This window comes from Camelus dromedarius, chromosome 3, assembly GCF_036321535.1.
Source record: "Camelus dromedarius isolate mCamDro1 chromosome 3, mCamDro1.pat, whole genome shotgun sequence".
Taxonomy (NCBI): Eukaryota; Metazoa; Chordata; class Mammalia; order Artiodactyla; family Camelidae; genus Camelus; species Camelus dromedarius.
In genome coordinates, this window is record NC_087438.1 from 34816215 (window position 1) to 34833686 (window position 17472).

Consider the following 17472-nt stretch of genomic DNA (forward strand, 5'->3'; position numbering starts at 1 on the left):
TACAGCCAAAGAACCACAGGACAAAATCTTAACTAACCAGAATCCAAATAAGAACAAATACTAAAGGAGGAATTACAATTGTCATATTCCATTTTTAACAGAGGAAACTGCAAAAACAGTTTTGTATCTAGTGTTCTACCAAAAAAAAAAAAAAAAAAAAAAAAAAAAAAAAGCAATGTCTAGGGCCTTATATGGAGTTAGTACAGATTCAACAAAATATTCCATACTTCCTGCAGCTACACTGCCAGAACTAAAGTTCTGAATAATTAAAGGGCATTGCACATTCAGAATCATTACAGAAAGATGAGATTTCCCTAGAGTAGAAAACTGTGCTGATATAGTTTAAAAGACCAAAAAAAAAAAAAAAAAAAAAGCTTCTGGTAAAATGTAAAACAGATAGCATTATTAATAAAAAAAATTGTTAACTGTAATAGGCTCAAGCAATCTGGTGATCTTGTGTATTAACTTAAAGTCTGTTTTCCTTTTCAACCTAAAAAATGAGCTTGATTTGCTTACAAATACAAAAAATCATTAAAAGCCATTATTAAGAAAAAACAAAGATGTCCAAACTTGAGCTTTAATTAAAGAAAACCATCAAAGTCAATATAAAAATATGGGAACTTGGTATCATTTTTTTCTTGCCCCAAACATGCAGAAACATGCATTTTTACCCTTAAGAATCTCTACCCACTTATTTAAATAATTCAAATATTTAGACTTCACTTTCCAATAAGTTTGACAAATACCATTTTAAATGAAACTACTTTAGAGCTGAGTAAAATGTAAATCTTTATATATAACAGGAAAGAAAGGTGTTCTTTCTTGAGAACTTACGTTTTTGGAAAATCAGGGCATTTGTCTTGGCATATGATTTGCTTTTGCATAACAGTAACAACAATGACAGTAATACTACTACTTATTGCATACAAACTATTCCTCTATCTCAAGATCTTTTCTGGTTTATCTTTCAGGATCCCTCTAATGAGTATGCAGTCTTCTCAATGCAATATGCTAAATCATGATGAGAGAATATCTTTCTTTTATAGCACCGTTAACAACTGTAATTCTTCAACCAGCTGTTCTCTAAGGATTCCCCTGCCAAGCTCTTATTTTCATTTCATTACTTCTTTGTTCTCCTTGTCTAAACTATACACAAGTTACCCAGATTTTCCACTCTGGCCTCTTTCAATAAAGACTTGTTTTGGCTTGACAAGTTATTAGTCATAACTACAGTCTAAAAATAAATAATATATTGCAAATCCTCCGTGTTAAAATCCTACCATTCTATGCAACCTCCAAATTATTTCATAGTTCATAAGTAGAACCTTCTTCCCATAAGGCTCAGTCGTTTTCACTTATTTATGAAAACAATTCCAGCTATTTTATGGAGTTATTTACCATCTAAACATTCTTTATAGAGCATTCTTTTAAAGCTCCATAATCTTATTTCAGGTATGGAATGAACTAAACTAAACTCAGTCTATGTCCACCATGCTTAGCACAACCGATTTCAGACACTTAGGTGTGTTTAATTACAAGCCTTAAATAAAGCAAACTGAAACCCTACCGGACTCTTTCCCTTTATATCTGAGTAGTAGAAAACTTGGTTTTTTTTTTTGGTCTAAGATTTATTTGAAATTTAGATTTCAGAATTTCTAGTAAAAAAAGTTAAAGATTGTAATAGGCCCAGTCAGGGAAGGAACTACGTGGCGCCTGCAACACAAGGTGCTATTTTTGTTCATTAGACTCTTGTAAGAACCCCCTCTTGTTTGTATTTGAAAGTCCACATCTTACCTTCATTAGAACCATGAGATACCCCTTTCTCAAGATATGAATGCTCAAAGTGCTTATGTGAATATTTAAATAGTAGGGTTGTGGCGTAATATGGAATTCTACATAAAGAGATATCACTAAAGAAAGAAAACAATATGAGTCTAGATACCAGTAAACAAAAGATACAAGAGGTCCTATAGACAAATTATTCAGGTGTGGATTAGTTCATTTCTCCCAAGCCCAGGCGCACTGGAAGAGAGGCAACTGCTAAGCGCCATTCAGACCATTGTATGTTCCATTGCCCACGTCTAGTTCATTGTTTTCATCAAAGGCACATGCAATTCATAGGTAAAGAAAAAAAATAATAAAGTGGCAAGGAGAAAAATGCCTGTTTCTAAGTAGCACAGTATTCTATTCATCTCAAAAGATGAAAGCAGGTATCTTTCATTACGTGTTTTTGTTCTTACAGGAAGAAGGCCAAAAATATGTGATTTTCATATTTGTGCTAACACAGCAGAACTTTTCAAAGTCACTGCCAGAAATGGACTAGATTTCTTACCTGCTTTTTCTGTGTTTTATGTTAAGGATGTCTGCCTCATTATAAACTTTGCTGGTTCCCTAGACTTTCTGTAGTCTGGCTTTGCTGCGATTACTGGTCAAAACCTTTAATTACAGTATATAGTTTGTGCAGCTGCCTGGAAATCGGTCTCAGGGTCAGTGGCTCTTCCCGGTCCCCTCTTTCCATTCTTTTGAAGCAATATTGCTGAACTGAAGGCATTGTTCCAGCTTTCGGCTGTGCTCTGTCTGCTGCACACTGTGAATAGCTTTGCAATCACTCTAGCAATTGGTTCTTCAATTGCCTTTAAGTTGTCAATTGTAATTCATTGGCTCCAGGCACCTTTTCTCTTTTCATTCTTTTGAGGTCTTTTCTTACTTAATTTGCAATAATATTAGGGAATGTCTTCTTCAGACATGTCACTACTGTCTTCCTGATGACGAGGCGGGGTGTACACGTGACTTTCATACATTTGCCTGTTAAAATGTTTTACTATTTCTCTGACTTGGGATGACAATCTTTGAGGTACCTCATAAGGAATTTGGCTTAATCTTGAAATCTACTTTCTAAAGAATCCTCCTTAAAATACTCTCATTGGAGTTCATTTATGTAATTAATTATAGTTATTTTTTATGACTTCCCAAAGATGTAATTTTTCATTTTTGTAATAAGAATTAAGCTCTCATATTTTCCCCCATAATCATGCTCTTTATTTTTGTACAAATTATAAATTTGAGCTCTTACACAATTCAGGAATAGTTAACTAAGAAATAAAGGATTTTGACTATTTGGAAATCAATGCCTATGTTTTTAGAACCTTTTCAGAAGACCTATACGTACTCCTCAGACACCTTTTGAGAGATTATATAAGAAAGCATTCAAACTATTCCAAATGAGTTCTGATGCTTCTGCATTAAAGGACGTTTATTTTTCTTTAGGGAAGTGAATAAACAAACATTCCTCTTGATCTATTAAAGAAAAAAAAAAACTTTAGTGTATTATGTCTCAAATCCTTAGTTCTGGATAAAATCCAGCATATTAACCCCTCTCATTATCACAGTCATCCAGGAGTAACCAAAGGTATTTTTAAGCAGACACTATGTAATAATAATAATGATAATAATTATCATAATGATAATAACTAACGCTTATTGTGCTTTTTAACTTCAAAGCACCTTACTGATATTAACTATGTGTCTATTTTCAAATAAATTTAACTCAACAAATGTTTTATTAACTTTGTAAGCTATGGAATGTGTAGTAACTGAGTTTCTTTTACAAATGAAATGAAACTAAAGATCAAGGAAATGGTTTTGGAAACTTTTGCTTCAGGATCATTTATTGCCTTGGCTGAATGAGGCTTAATCAAATACTAATTTTTACAAACTACAAAACTGAGATACAGATATAAGATATACAGAGTGAAGTTCAGCAGACAACCACTCAAATACATACTGTTTCAAAAAACGAAGAAGCAAAATAATATCATTTGGATAAAATCAACCTCTAACTGTATTAGTTACAATTCATTATTGTAAAACATTTAAATGGAAGAACATTTAAAAAGGAAGAGAAGGTATTAAATGTAAGAATTTTAAAAACCCTTCTAAGCTTCACAAATGTAGTAAATTTTTTTATTAATTTACAAAACTACATTTGTTTTTATTAAATTGGATTCATTGCTCTAACACCATCTCAATTATGTTGTCACAGAACTTCATCATGTACCAGTCTCCACATGAGAAACATAAACAGTAAAAGATAGTTTGCGGTGCCAGCAAGTGAAATAAGCTCTATACAGTTAAAATAGAGGCAATTAATAGAAACATATTAAAATAGTATTATTCAGGCAAGATGTCCTCATTTTTTATGAGTCACTGAGGACAAAAATAGTACCCTGCTGTAAGCAAGGTCCTCAAGTGAATAAACATAAATACAGGTACATAAAATGATACAAAAACTAGCATTTGTAAATATGGTAATTAAGAGATTGAAGCTTTTTAAAACTACTAACATGGTTGGAGTCATGAGGTTTCATAGAAGATGTGGTTCATGAGCAGTATTCAAAGGTCAGGGTTTGCTGCAGAGGAAAAGGAAAATGTTTACAGTCAAGGATGGCAATAGATGAATCGCACCGGGTAAAAGGACAGTGGAGAAATCTGGACAAAGTTGATGGCGTTAAGCCAATAGGGAAGCAAGTACGAAAAGACTCAGAGGTGGTACTCATTTAAACAATGTAAACTGAACAGAGAGACATAAACCAGAATTCCTGTCATGCAAGGAGCTCACCATCTTAAGGGGTAGATAGAAAAGTTACTAGGCAATTAATTCTAATTGGACAATTAAGAGAAGCCCAGAATGCTTTGGGAAGTCAGAAGGAGGCCATCTAGTTCAGCCATGGGTATTCAGGAAACCTCCTGACGTGACATGTAATCTTCAGGTGGCTTTTGTAAGGCAACAGTAATAGTGAGTGGCAGATGGACATCAGAGAAAAGAAAAGGTAATTCCATTACCAAGCACGTTAACATATTAAATCTATGATGTTTCACTTGATTCTAAAAAGAATTAGCAGGTAATACTGGTTTTTAATATGGGTATTATGAAAACCAGACAGGAAGTCTGTTCTTTCTGGTCTGTGTTGAGGAAGAGGGAGAAAGAGGGGAGAATCTGGGGAGGAAAACAACCAGGAAACTCTGCAAAGTACTGCAGGAGCTGAGGTGGGACAGCTGAGCACCGAAATGTCTGGAGGATGAGAGTAAGAACTGGAAGAAGTTCCAAAACTTGCCAGTTTTACACAAAATGAAGATATGCATGCTACTGAATGAAGGAAGAAAATGGAAAGAAATGAGGTTTTACAAAAGAACATAATGAATTCTTTTTCAGCATACATTGCTGTATTTTCAAATGTATCACTTTGTTAACCCACCTAAATCGTTTTCTTGATAGAAGAAACTTTTCTTACATAATGTATTTGTTAATGGGAATTTCTTTGGTTTTCAGTGGGCAGGGCATATTTTCATAATACTGCCTGGCGGATGCATGAAACAGGTACACAGAGTTCCCTTGAATGGTGAGATCAAGGTGGTGTGAATTAGAATCAATGAAATCAAACATACAAATTAATTTTTTCAAGGAATGCATATAAAGAAGAAAATGCATGAAAGTACAATAAATAGGATACCCTGGCTATTTCTGTATTCTTCAAAAGGCACTCTCTAATAATGACATTTTTGTAACTTACTATTGAAACGATTGCTATTTCAGCTTCTCTCACAAGTTAGTAAACATTTTCAAGAGATCACTGCATCATTCAGTGGAAAATTGAATTCCAAACCCTCTTATTGTTTCCCCAAGATTAAATTATAACAGAATGGAGTACATCTGTAAGGGATGGACAAAAAATAAATTGTACCTCATATCATTTTAGAGTAAGGATATGTCCCATAAGGGAGTTTTCAAACTGCTCACACAATAGGTATGTACACTGTTCTATGTGAAATCAAATCAGTATTCTAAAATGCTGCCAAGAGGCAGGTCAAGATACTTGGAAGACTCTTAAGATTTAAAGTATATGACACTTGACAATGATTATACTACAAACACACAGAGTCTTACACACATTTCTCTCCACATACAGAAAGTAATATTAAATTAAGCTAAGATTCTACGTGATTTAAACACTGCTTTGCACTTGTAATAAAAGATTCATCATGGAAAATTAGAGATGATATTTTGTGCAGCTAACCAAAAAAGAACTGCTCTCCTGTCAAGCAGTATAAATAGAAAAATTTTCAACTAGCAGCTTATTATTTACAGACAGTGTCCAAAAATTTTCAATCCTGTAAAACTCTCTCTAACCCATTATAGGAAAGGAAATAGTGCACAATGTAGAAATAATTATCTAAAAACAACAAGTAATTATAATTAAGTATAATAAATAACATAAAATGTATACTAACACTCTCTTCCAGAAGATGTCTACAGACTAAAAAGTGAAAACTAGGTAAACTATTCATGATCCAGTGAATACTGAAAGTATTACTCAAAAAATACGAATGCTGATAATCGAAACAAAACATGGTCTAAGAAAGCAATGTTTATATCATTATAGAAATACTTGCAAATACTTTTCGGACACTTATACTACATTCTTTTCTAATAGAATACAACATCCTATGTACATCACAATAAAAAACTGAATTACATTTGAATAAAAATTGAGAAATGCCTGAACACAAATTTTAACTTTAATGTTGACATCTTAATTTAGAAGCTGGATTTTCCTGTGCTACAATTAATGAGCCATGGAACCAACAGATTCATCTGACTTTATAATGCTACTTCAAAATTCTGTTCCACAGTTTTCATATTTCTTAATACTTGCTTTAATTTAAAATATTTGCATTAACTCAGTATTTTTGATATAGTATTTCTGAATAGTTAAATACTTTTGGATTAAGGATATGAATGAATATCAAATTAGGTAAGACTGCTGAAAGGGTAAACTATTTCATGTTGACAAAATGTGTCATTTTATAAGACATGGTAATGCCGAATAAAATGAAAATAAGATTTTTAAAAGTTAGGAGGTAAAAAAAATCACAATCAGCAACTGTGTAGACGGAAAATAGGATTACATTTATTGGCTACTATATCAACTTAACTTCTCATAAAATCCTCCTGATCTATTAAATAACTTCAGAACTGAAGTATGCTCTCCTATGGGAGTTGTAAAACAAATTAGATACAATTACAATTCAATACAAATAAAAAAACAACCTATTTACCCTTAAGATGATTCTTGTTTTAAAGCTTTATCATTTAAATTGGACCAGGATTTTCCCTAATGAATCAATTGGACCACTTGACGTAAATATAGGTTTTCATATTATGTTTTCTACAGAGAAAAATAGTTGATATGAGTAAATTCTGGAAAACTGTGCTAACTACACCTCCCCAAAGTGAATACAACAAACATCTGTTGCAAGAAATGCTTGGCTTTCAGATAGCATGTAAAGGGTGTCCATTTCCCAGTGTTTTGCTACTTAGAAAAGAAAAGCTTATTTGTTAAAAAACCATGTTTCTACTATCAATTCTCAAGACATAAAATCTTAAAATTCTGGTAAGTTAAACACATGTTATTACCAGGTACAGTACAGAAAGGGAAACTATGCGATGCACAAGACTCCACTTGCTTTCTAAAAGGGCAACGAAATAATTGGGCATGTTGCCCTCTGTCTGTGGGTTACATAGTAATTTTAACCATTGTCTTCCTATCTTAATTTAGTTCTCTACACAAACAGCAAAGCTCACAGCAGAGAGGAAGAAACTAAATACATAACCTCCTGATGATTTTCAGCATTTGTTGGAATTCCAGTAATAATTCAGCTTTCTCCTTTAGACTTCACTGGCTTCTGTCAGTTTCTAAATTCAACAATATCCTGATATCCTCATTAAATGACAAATGAATTCTTTAAGTTTTACTCTAGTGACAGAATAATTGCAAAATTTTTGTGTACTGCATTGAGCACAAGATTAATAATTTCCATGGGAGGAGGGGAAGAACCAATGAACCTCGATGCCTCATCTTTTCTTAACTGCATCAAAGAATCGTTCTGTGCTTTTTTCGTCAACTGAACTCATTTTCCATGATACTCAAAGAACAGAATATTACCTAAAAGTCACAGGTATGCTGCAGAGTAAAACACCATCTTTTTAGCAATTGGAAATTCCGCAATGTGCACACAAAATAGCAGCTACAAATGAATAAAAACATTTATAAACAACAGAGCACAAGGCATGTAATACCTTTAGGATCAGGAAAGAAAGTAATGAACAGATGACCTATTCTAAACACATTTCAAATACCACGTAACTTGGCTCAAGTCTCAATTTTCTATCTCCTCTTCTCCTCATGCCTACTCCCAACCATTTTGAGGTTATTGTTTATAAAATGTTTAGGACTCAATCTCACAGTTTCATCTTTATGTGAACAATAAGGTGTTGATTTAATTCCCAAAATGTTCCTAGGAGTATTTCAACAAAGCATAAGAATACTATACTGAGAAACCACTGTCAGTCAAGCAATGGGAAAAATATGAAGCTTCCATTTCTTTCTCTCCCAAATCCAAAGTAAGTTTCAGCACTTCATTATGTTCCAACATACCTCAAGATCTACAATGGAATTTGTCCATGTATTCGATCAAAGCAGGCTAAAACGTTAACATGCACCTGGCCTAGTATGTGTTTATATAATCATAGGGAAAAATGCTTTACTTAAAGCAGTCCTCAAAGCGGTATTTGCAATTTCCATCACAAGTTAGAATTTTGAGGAAAACTCATTTAAAATGGATATAAACAAAAAGGAAAGTCAAAGTCACATAGGCTCCAATATGTACAAGTTTAGAATAATTTTCAAAGCATATCTCTGACAACTCAACATTTACAACCTCTTATGAAAAGATGAATCACAAAAAAGACAACTGCCCTCTTCCTAGAAGAGACAGCCAGCCAACACACACAAGGCACACTCCAAAGCAACTAACTGATAAATGCTTCCTTTATTCAATGTAACAGTCTTTAATTCCTAGGAAGGATCACCAAGAGTCAGATATTAGGGTTAAAGAACACATTAGTTTCCATTTTTTTCATGTCTATGGAAACAGATAAAGTTTCTTAAATTTAAAAGCCAAAAAGAAATATTTTCAGCTATTGCACATAACTTGAATAAGTGATTTGAAGTTATGTCACTTGTTTTATAGCTGTATCACACTGTGTTACTATATATGTATTACATATTATTCATGTGCACGTTATATTCTCTCTATATATTCTGTAACATATACATTATATTTCCCACAATGAATCTCAGAATACCAATGTATCTTCAGCCAAGCACCTGATAATCATTCATAACCACCCATCATTATACACTATTATATCCATTTTACAGACAAAAACACTGGTACTAAGAAGTTAAAAGATGTACCTAAGGTCTTAAAAACAGATCAGAAAGACATCACTTTTATATTGCTGACAATCTGCACATTGATGACTCTCAGAATAGATCTGTATTCCTCTTTTTTATCTTAATCACTTAATATTATCTATAAGGTATTTCACAAATCTAAAAAGGAAAAAAGGTACTAACTACTTACTGTTGAATGAGACAACTAAAGCTGGACATGAGCTCTGTTTAATAAGAAATCCCTGCCTTCTTTACTACTTTTCTAAAATAAGTGAAAATTCTCTATATACGGTACCTCTTATACTTAGCACTTTTAACTTCAAAGTCAATTAACAAATTAATCCCACTCACTTCTCATAAAAATTAAACTATTCCCCTTTTAGAGGTGAGAAGACACGCACCGGGTCAAAGCTATTTGCCCATGGGTTCCACACTAAGTGTGAGGGAGTTTGGAGTCAGAACTTACATCCTGGGCTCCTCACTTACTTTTCAGACTAAAAGGCAGCATGGTTGACATTATTCTGAAGTCAGTAAAAGAAGCACACCATTTCTGAAGGGGGAGGGGTGATGGAACATATCCTGAAAGTTACAGATGTAAAGGAATACATCAAAAGTTTTGATTTCACTGTAATTTAAGTTTTGGGAGCTATTCACATATCTTATTACTTTAGTACTATGAATCAGAAACTGCTGAGACACTGATTATTTGCCCAGAATTAGTCTCATGCTTTTATAGGAGGGACACAAGAAATGAAATGAAATACGAAACATAAAGAATGGGTCCATATTAAAATGTATTTGGTGGCATGGAACTTGCAAGATAAGACATCAATTTTCAGCCTGGCTGATTACAGAATAATATCCATTGCTTCCAGTCAACAGTGAGCATTTCAGAGGGACAAGAACACGACATTTGAGGGGAAGTGGTGCATCATAATACGCATGAGGCACTCCTTCAGAAGAATGAACTAAGCAAGCTAGTGGGGTAAAAAGAAATGTTCAATGACCAGGCCTTTAGTCCTTTAAAATAGATGAGAAACATATTCAGATAAGTCCTCTAATTTTTGCTAAACAGTTGAACAAGCTACCATCTCCAAGTGGGGTTAGGTATATAAATAGCAATTTCCATCAGATTAATATAGGCTGTTTTCTAAAAAACACTCTACTGTTTGATGTTGAAAAACCAGCATAACCAGCATATCTCTAATTACAGGAATATTTTCAGATTCCAATGTGGCAGAAGAAGTGTAACTAGTAAGACAAAGAGATGTCACCTTAGTGAGACATACCTCTTGTACTGATCGAGCAGCTGGCTTGTCTTGATGATTGGCCAATATCAAAAAAGGTAAAGTGCATAACTGTGGGTGCTGAAGAGCTGAGTGCAGTTCATTTCTAGCAGTTTCTAAATCATCTTCCGAAGAGGCACTGTCTAATACAAATATTACCCCTTGAGATCCTTGGTAGTAGCGGCTCCAGTATTTTCGGATATTATCAGCCCCTGTCAAAAACAAAACGAATTCTCTTTTTAAAAATAGCTTTCAGCAACTGAAAAATGTTCCCAATAGTAATTCCTATTGCAAACCAATGTGGCTTTTAAAAATTAGGTGCAGAAATCACAGTCAATGAGAACAAAGACATTAGAACTAATGGTGGATTTGGCCTTGAAGGAGAGCACAGAAGTTGAAGAGTCATTCTTCATGCCTTTCTTATCAAAATATGAGAGAAAGAACCAGGATAGAACCAGGATAAGCACTTCTTAGACTTAAATGCAAAAAAATGTTTTCAGGTTTTGCTTAATAGTCCTGAATAAACTACCTTGTCTACAAGTTTAGTTCAAGCCTAACTCAGCGTCACGACCTGGCTGTTCATCAAGGGTTCTCTCCACCATTATCTTGTTGACATTTTCTAAAAGAACTGCTTGCTGATCAGGACAACCTTCTTTAATTTATCCACAAAGCTAAAACTATTGGCATAATACCTTTATATGTCAAAGTGTTAAATTTGTGATGAACTGAAATTTTGGCCTTTGGTACATCTGCATCACACCATTTGGCAACAAGCACACCCATAGTCTCATTGTGATGGGATGTTCATAAAAAAAGACATTGAGAGTCTCATCAGCCAGAACCCAGCCTTATTCCTCATCGTATTTCCAACACCTCGCCCAACGTACAACTCAAAATTCAGTAGTGGAATGAGGAAAATGAGGGAAGGAGGAAATGAAATTATATGCTAATTAGGCTTCCAACTCTGAGGAAATTGGGGCCAGAGAGGTGAAGTAATTAAGCTCCATTCATTTGTATAGTGAATCACCAAACACATGGACATCAACCTCTGAGTTAGCAGACAAGCTGCCCAGGGAGGGGATGGGTATTTCCCAATATATTATGATGACTGCCTTCCTCTTCTTTGATTCATGAATAGCATGGGCATTCTGTGTATATATGTGTATTGGGGGGGAGGGTGATACTGGTTACATAACAAAAATTAGATATCAAGGAATTTCTCCAATTAGTGCATATGATCAACTTCCGACCAGTTAATAACTACGTTTTAGTCCTCTATTAAACATCTAGCTCCTACAGTGGATACACTGTGCTAAGTGTTAGGGATTCAGAGTGGAGACCATGTTGGTGTGCACTGGCTGGTAAGAGCCAATAGGGTGTTCAGTGACATCATATTGGTGGCTTGAAAATGGACAGGAGTATTTTCACCAAGAAAAATCAGCAGAAAGACCTATCTGTCTGGTCTTTTCTTTCCCAGGAGAGCCAACACACCACTGAATGACACTGGGAAGCTCATATTCCTCTGGGAGAAACAGAATGAAAAACAAAGGGTATAATAAAGAGTAATAAAACACTGTGATGTAGGAACTTATTAGGGTTCTCTGGGAGTAAGAGATGAGGCATCTTATTCAGACTGGGCAAGTCTCTTTAAAGAGTAGTATCAATCAAATAGCTACCATTTATTAAGCACTTCCTATATTCCAGGCACAGTGCTAAGTGTTTTCAAAAGAATAACTCATATAATTCTTACAACAACCCTAAGAGGGAACTATAATTGACTCAGTCTTTGAAAATTACTTTCAGATTCTAAATCTGGGGTGTTCATCATAATATTTTATGAAAAAAAGCAGGTGTATAGTAAGATCAAGAGCATTCAATGTTAAGTAAACTTAAATACGCAAAGAGGGGATATGAGCAAGGGTCCAGCCAAGAAAACAAAACGAGAGGAAATTTAAGCCAGAGATTATTTAATATAGGGAACTGCTGCTTAAGTGACAGTGGAACTAAGAAAACAGTAGAGGCACTGAAATTAGCAACATCTTGGGTCAGGTTCCCTGGATGCAGAGCCTGAGACAGCATTTCTTATACCTGACTATAGACAGAGTGCTGTCAGAAGAAACCAGGAGTAAAAGAAGCAAGCTAGAATGGGGGCAGGAACTACGCAAAGATAATGGTTTCAGAAATCTAACCTCAGCCTGATCCAATGAGGAGCTCTAGAGTGTGGACTGAACCACAGAAGTTGTCCAGTCCAAAAGGCAAGGGGGCTGGGCTGTTACACCCCTGTACAGTCACTGGCCATGAGCCACCCCTGAGGAATAGGAGGGGGATTGGGGCGTGATCTCATCATCTCCCCCATGTATTTGGTTGAGGCAACTACTGTCAGCCAAGGGCAGGCCTCTGGAGAAGGGTACAGGTGTGAGTCATTAGCAGCCAATGCCCGCAGCAGCTGGGAGATGGATGCACTGGCCCAGTAAAGGAGCTCTGGGTAGGATACCAGCAGCATCTGCTACAGGCTCCATCCAGACATCATCCATATGCGGGAGAAACATCCATAAGCAGAACTAAAGTAGAGGCAGTAATACCTGGTGGTAAATGTTTAAAACAACAAAAATGGTGTTTGCATATGTATCCAGACACAAGCTTATTGTAAATTTTACCAACAAAAGATGTGCATCACACAATTTTCATATAATAAGAATATAGGCAACATGCTTTATCATAAATTCGATAGAGCTCCACTAATACTCACAGAATGCTTTCAGTGATTTCACCAAACTTTTGTATACACAGCCAACCAACAGTTGAGGTTGACCAAATGCAGTTCTGAATAAACGTTAGTTGTGCTAAGTGTTTTTACATGTATTAATTCATTTGCCCACGATAGTCTTGTGAGGTAGGTACTGTTATCACTCTCATTTTATCAATAAGGAAACCAAGACACAAAACAATTACATAATGTGCCCAAGATTAAACAACTAAAAATATATTTAGGTCTAATGTGATTGAAATAGATGGATCATTGACCAGAAAGGTGACGAAGCTGAATAAAAACTCTACTACCACACAAGCCAAGGGTGGGGTGGGGAAAGGGAACCTGTTAGAATAAAAGGTACCTAAATGCTTATATATATTAATCCTCAGAGTGGGAACCTGTCCAAGAACATTTCCCAACCAATTAATTCAATGAATGGCATTATTAAGTGCCCTTTCTATACAAGCCACTGAGCTAAGACCTGTAATAAATATTTAGAAAGCCATTATTCCTCTTAGCTCAAACCATCATATCCTGTAAAGTAATGGTGATTACAGTGAGGTCTGCAAATATATGGGAGGGAAAAATTATGGCCAGAGTATTGGAGGGTGTCCAGGGAGTCAAGTATAAGGAGAAGAATCCCAGATGCATGCTTTAATGGAACTTGTCCATTGGAAATACGTGGGACACACTGGAAATCCAGCTTGTGAAGTCATCTCTCAAAAAGTAACTATTTTCATCTGTCACATTTTTAGGAGCACATAAGGCACCTAGTGAGACAAAATGACAGTAAGTCCCATGACTGTGTTGGTGGGTGAAACAAACCCAAAGACAAATACCAGAACTTTTTTAAATGCCCCATACATGACATAATATATGAATACAATATTACATAGTGAAAAGACCCTTTCATTTTATCTCCTGCTACACAGAAATGCTAAGATTAAGCAGATGACTCACTTTCATCACAAGCATGGAGCTTGGAATTCTAAACTCCTGCTCACCCTCCTGCACAACAGCGTTAGTCAGCAGCATCCTAAACCCAGGTCATGGCTGAGGAATGACACAATGGGGTGAGGGGTGGGTACAAGGTGTTTAGACCAGCTGAGTGGACCTTAGTTTAGCCACCAGATTCAAGTGAGAAGTGGATGCGTCACCAACCCAGCTGCCAGGTGCTTCGAGAAGTGAGCCCAACTGGGGAAATTCGTAACACTTGTTTGATGCCCACACGCCAACATTCCTAACCCACAAACCAAATCCGCATGGGGTAACACAGACTGCTATTAGATATGGCATCCTGAGGCTACTCTTAACTCTAATTCTGGGGATTGGGTGCTCTGTGTCATAGGAACTACAATTGTTACATAAAAAGCTTAAACACCAAAATCCAATCCAATCCATATTTTGTACATTTAGATTAAAAACCAAAGGGGTGGTCTAAACAGTAGAGAGGTTGAGTGGAAGGTGCTGTCGCATGTCCTCGTCATCCAAGGTCTGATACTGCCTTACTGAGAGTTGTAAGGAAGCCTTGGGAATCTAAGAGTTCATTCTGAGAGCCAACCAGTGACAGCCTGGTTCAAGAGCAGAGAGAAAAGACAGGATCATAGCATTCTCATTGGGCAGGTTCATTTCTATGGTACACTGTGGACTGCAACAACATTCTCTGATTAATTCATTAATTCAGTTCTCTAACAGACACCTCCTGAGCACCAGGTGTCATCTTAGGTGTTGGGGATGCAGAAGGAAACAGAACAGACAAAGCTTTCAGTCTTCAGGGTGCTTCCATTCTTCATCAGCAGAGTCAGCCTACAATTGCAAAGGTTAAAATGCCAGGTACTGGTGTTTCTAGCCTCTCTTTCTCTCTTGCAGCACGGACATATGATTCAGTTCCAGCGAAATGGGATTCAGCAAAAGTCTGCTAGGAGCTTCTGGAAAAGATTTTGGTCCTCAATAAAAAGACAGATGCCCAGAGAGAGCTGCCTGTTGCTTCTAGCATTTAGATTTTATTAGGTGACAAGATGATGCTTTGAACAGTGTTAGCCTCGTAGTCACCTTGAAGGAGACATACCAACATACTGAAAATGTCAGAATGGGAAGACAGAAAGAGCCTGGGTCCTTGAGAAAACTGCTGAGCAGCAGAACCAACCCCCTGCATGTTAAGGACTCACTCTGTGAGCACAGTAAATGACCATCATTGAAGCCAATTATAGAAGAGTATTTAGATAACTGCAGCCAAAAAGATGTTTAGTTCCCTCATGTTAAATTAATAGGCTATGAATAGGTTCATTAAAAGAGTTGTTCACTGAAAGATGAACCCAATAAGCTAAAAAATAATAGGAATATGCAGCAGTCAACAACCACCACCAAAAAACACTTGCTTAAATTTGTCCCTACAGGAAATCTGGTCTCTAGACCGGTGATGTCCTATTGAACTAAGACTGTCACTTGCTTTTTTCACTGAGTTGACATTTTCACTGATGGTGCAAAGCAAAGGTGGAATAAAACTGCTGGTAACCTACACGAACAGAGATAATGGCATCAAAATAACAGTCTATCCTTGACTACCATGTATTTGCAGGGGGTGGGGGGAATGATAAAAAGCCAGTTTCATCTAAGAATGAACAGCAGCAAAGAATAACAACAGCGAAATTTTTTAGTTTTGTTAAATTAGCTCTTAAACATGTCTTTTTTAAAAGACTATATAAGGAGCAGACAAATAGAATTTTTGCTACACACTGAAAGCACATTGTTATTTTGAGGATATGTACTTGGGCAACTGAGTTGTGAGCTAAACTAGTCATTTTTCTGCTCATGGAGTCCCATTTTTACTTGAAATTTCAACTGACAAACTATGATTACAAGCTTGAGTATTTGATTGACATTTTCTCAAAAATGAATATGTAAGCCTCTAACTTCAAGGAAAATAACTGATACTTATTTGTTGTCAGTGGAAAACAATTTTTGTTTTCAAGCAAAAACTAAAATTTTGGAAAACCTGTTTGTGCCACTGAGATCTTGACAGCTTCTCAGTGATGAGACTGGTGATGATATTAACAGATAGATATTTATAATAAAATGTGTCAACATTCGGAAGATCTAATTTAATGAATCAATATTCTCCAAATGACTGATGCATTATACAAATCCATGCATAGATTTAAAAAAAAAAAGATACACTTAAAGCACAAGATTGATCAATGGATGTTACAGAACTGAATACAAAAGTTCACTGGTGTGGTTTTCAGATTCCATATTGCAAATGACCTTTAAAAACTATCACTTGTTAAAGAATTTTGGTGTCATATGAAAGAAGACAATCAACAATTATCTGAAAAGGCTATTAAGATATACCTTCCTTTTTGAATATGTCTATGTGAGGCTGGATTTTTTTTTTCACTCCAACGCAAATGTAGATCAAATGTAGAAGCAGCTATGAGAAACCAATCTTCTTCTACTATGCCAGACATTAAGGAGACTTGCCACTGTTCTAAAATATTTTTGTTTATTTTGGGAATTGTTAATTTACATAAAACATGTTTTTATATTGATGTGTAACAATAGGTTTACTGTTACTTTTAAAGAAACTGGAAATTTTAATTATCAGCTTTAATTCCTAACATGGCAAATATCAATACACATAAGCTATATAAACTAACACCCTTTTCAGGTCTCAATAATTTAAGAGAATAAAGGGCCTGAGATTCCATAGAGTTTTTAAGAATTACAGATACTCATTATCTCTAATATGCAAAAGACACCATTAAGATCTACTAGAATTTGGTATAAGTCAGAGTTGTTTTCCAGTAGAAATAAAGGTGTTACACTGAACTATTTTTACTCTCCCCTGACTGTCTCCTGTCCAAAGATAGGCTAACTGGAGTTGGCAGTACAATCTCAAAATTAAGAAGTCCAGGCAGGAATCATACTCATCTCCTTAGCCTTGTTAACTTGGGATTCTAACCCAGTGGTCACATGCTTTCGTGTATAGAAAGGTTCTCACAATGTGTACTTCAAGCAGCACACCCACGAGATTCTGAGGCAGATGGTCCTCAGACTATCTTTTGCAAAACTAGGTTCTAAACACTATACAAGGTGATCCACCAATGGCCCCCTTCTCTTCTTATCCTCCCTCAACAAG

At 35.6% G+C, this 17472-nt stretch overlaps 1 protein-coding gene across 2 annotated transcripts in view; it reads right to left on the reverse strand.

Moving 5' to 3' along the window:
- Nucleotides 1–17472, reverse strand: part of ARL15 (ADP ribosylation factor like GTPase 15) — a 379383-nt gene that overhangs the window by 185143 nt on the left and 176768 nt on the right. For both annotated transcript variants that reach the window (XM_064480591.1, XM_010977777.3), the window contains exon 4: nucleotides 10586–10794. In XM_064480591.1, the coding sequence (XP_064336661.1) occupies nucleotides 10586–10794 (209 nt within the window). The remainder of the gene's footprint in view (nucleotides 1–10585; nucleotides 10795–17472) is intronic.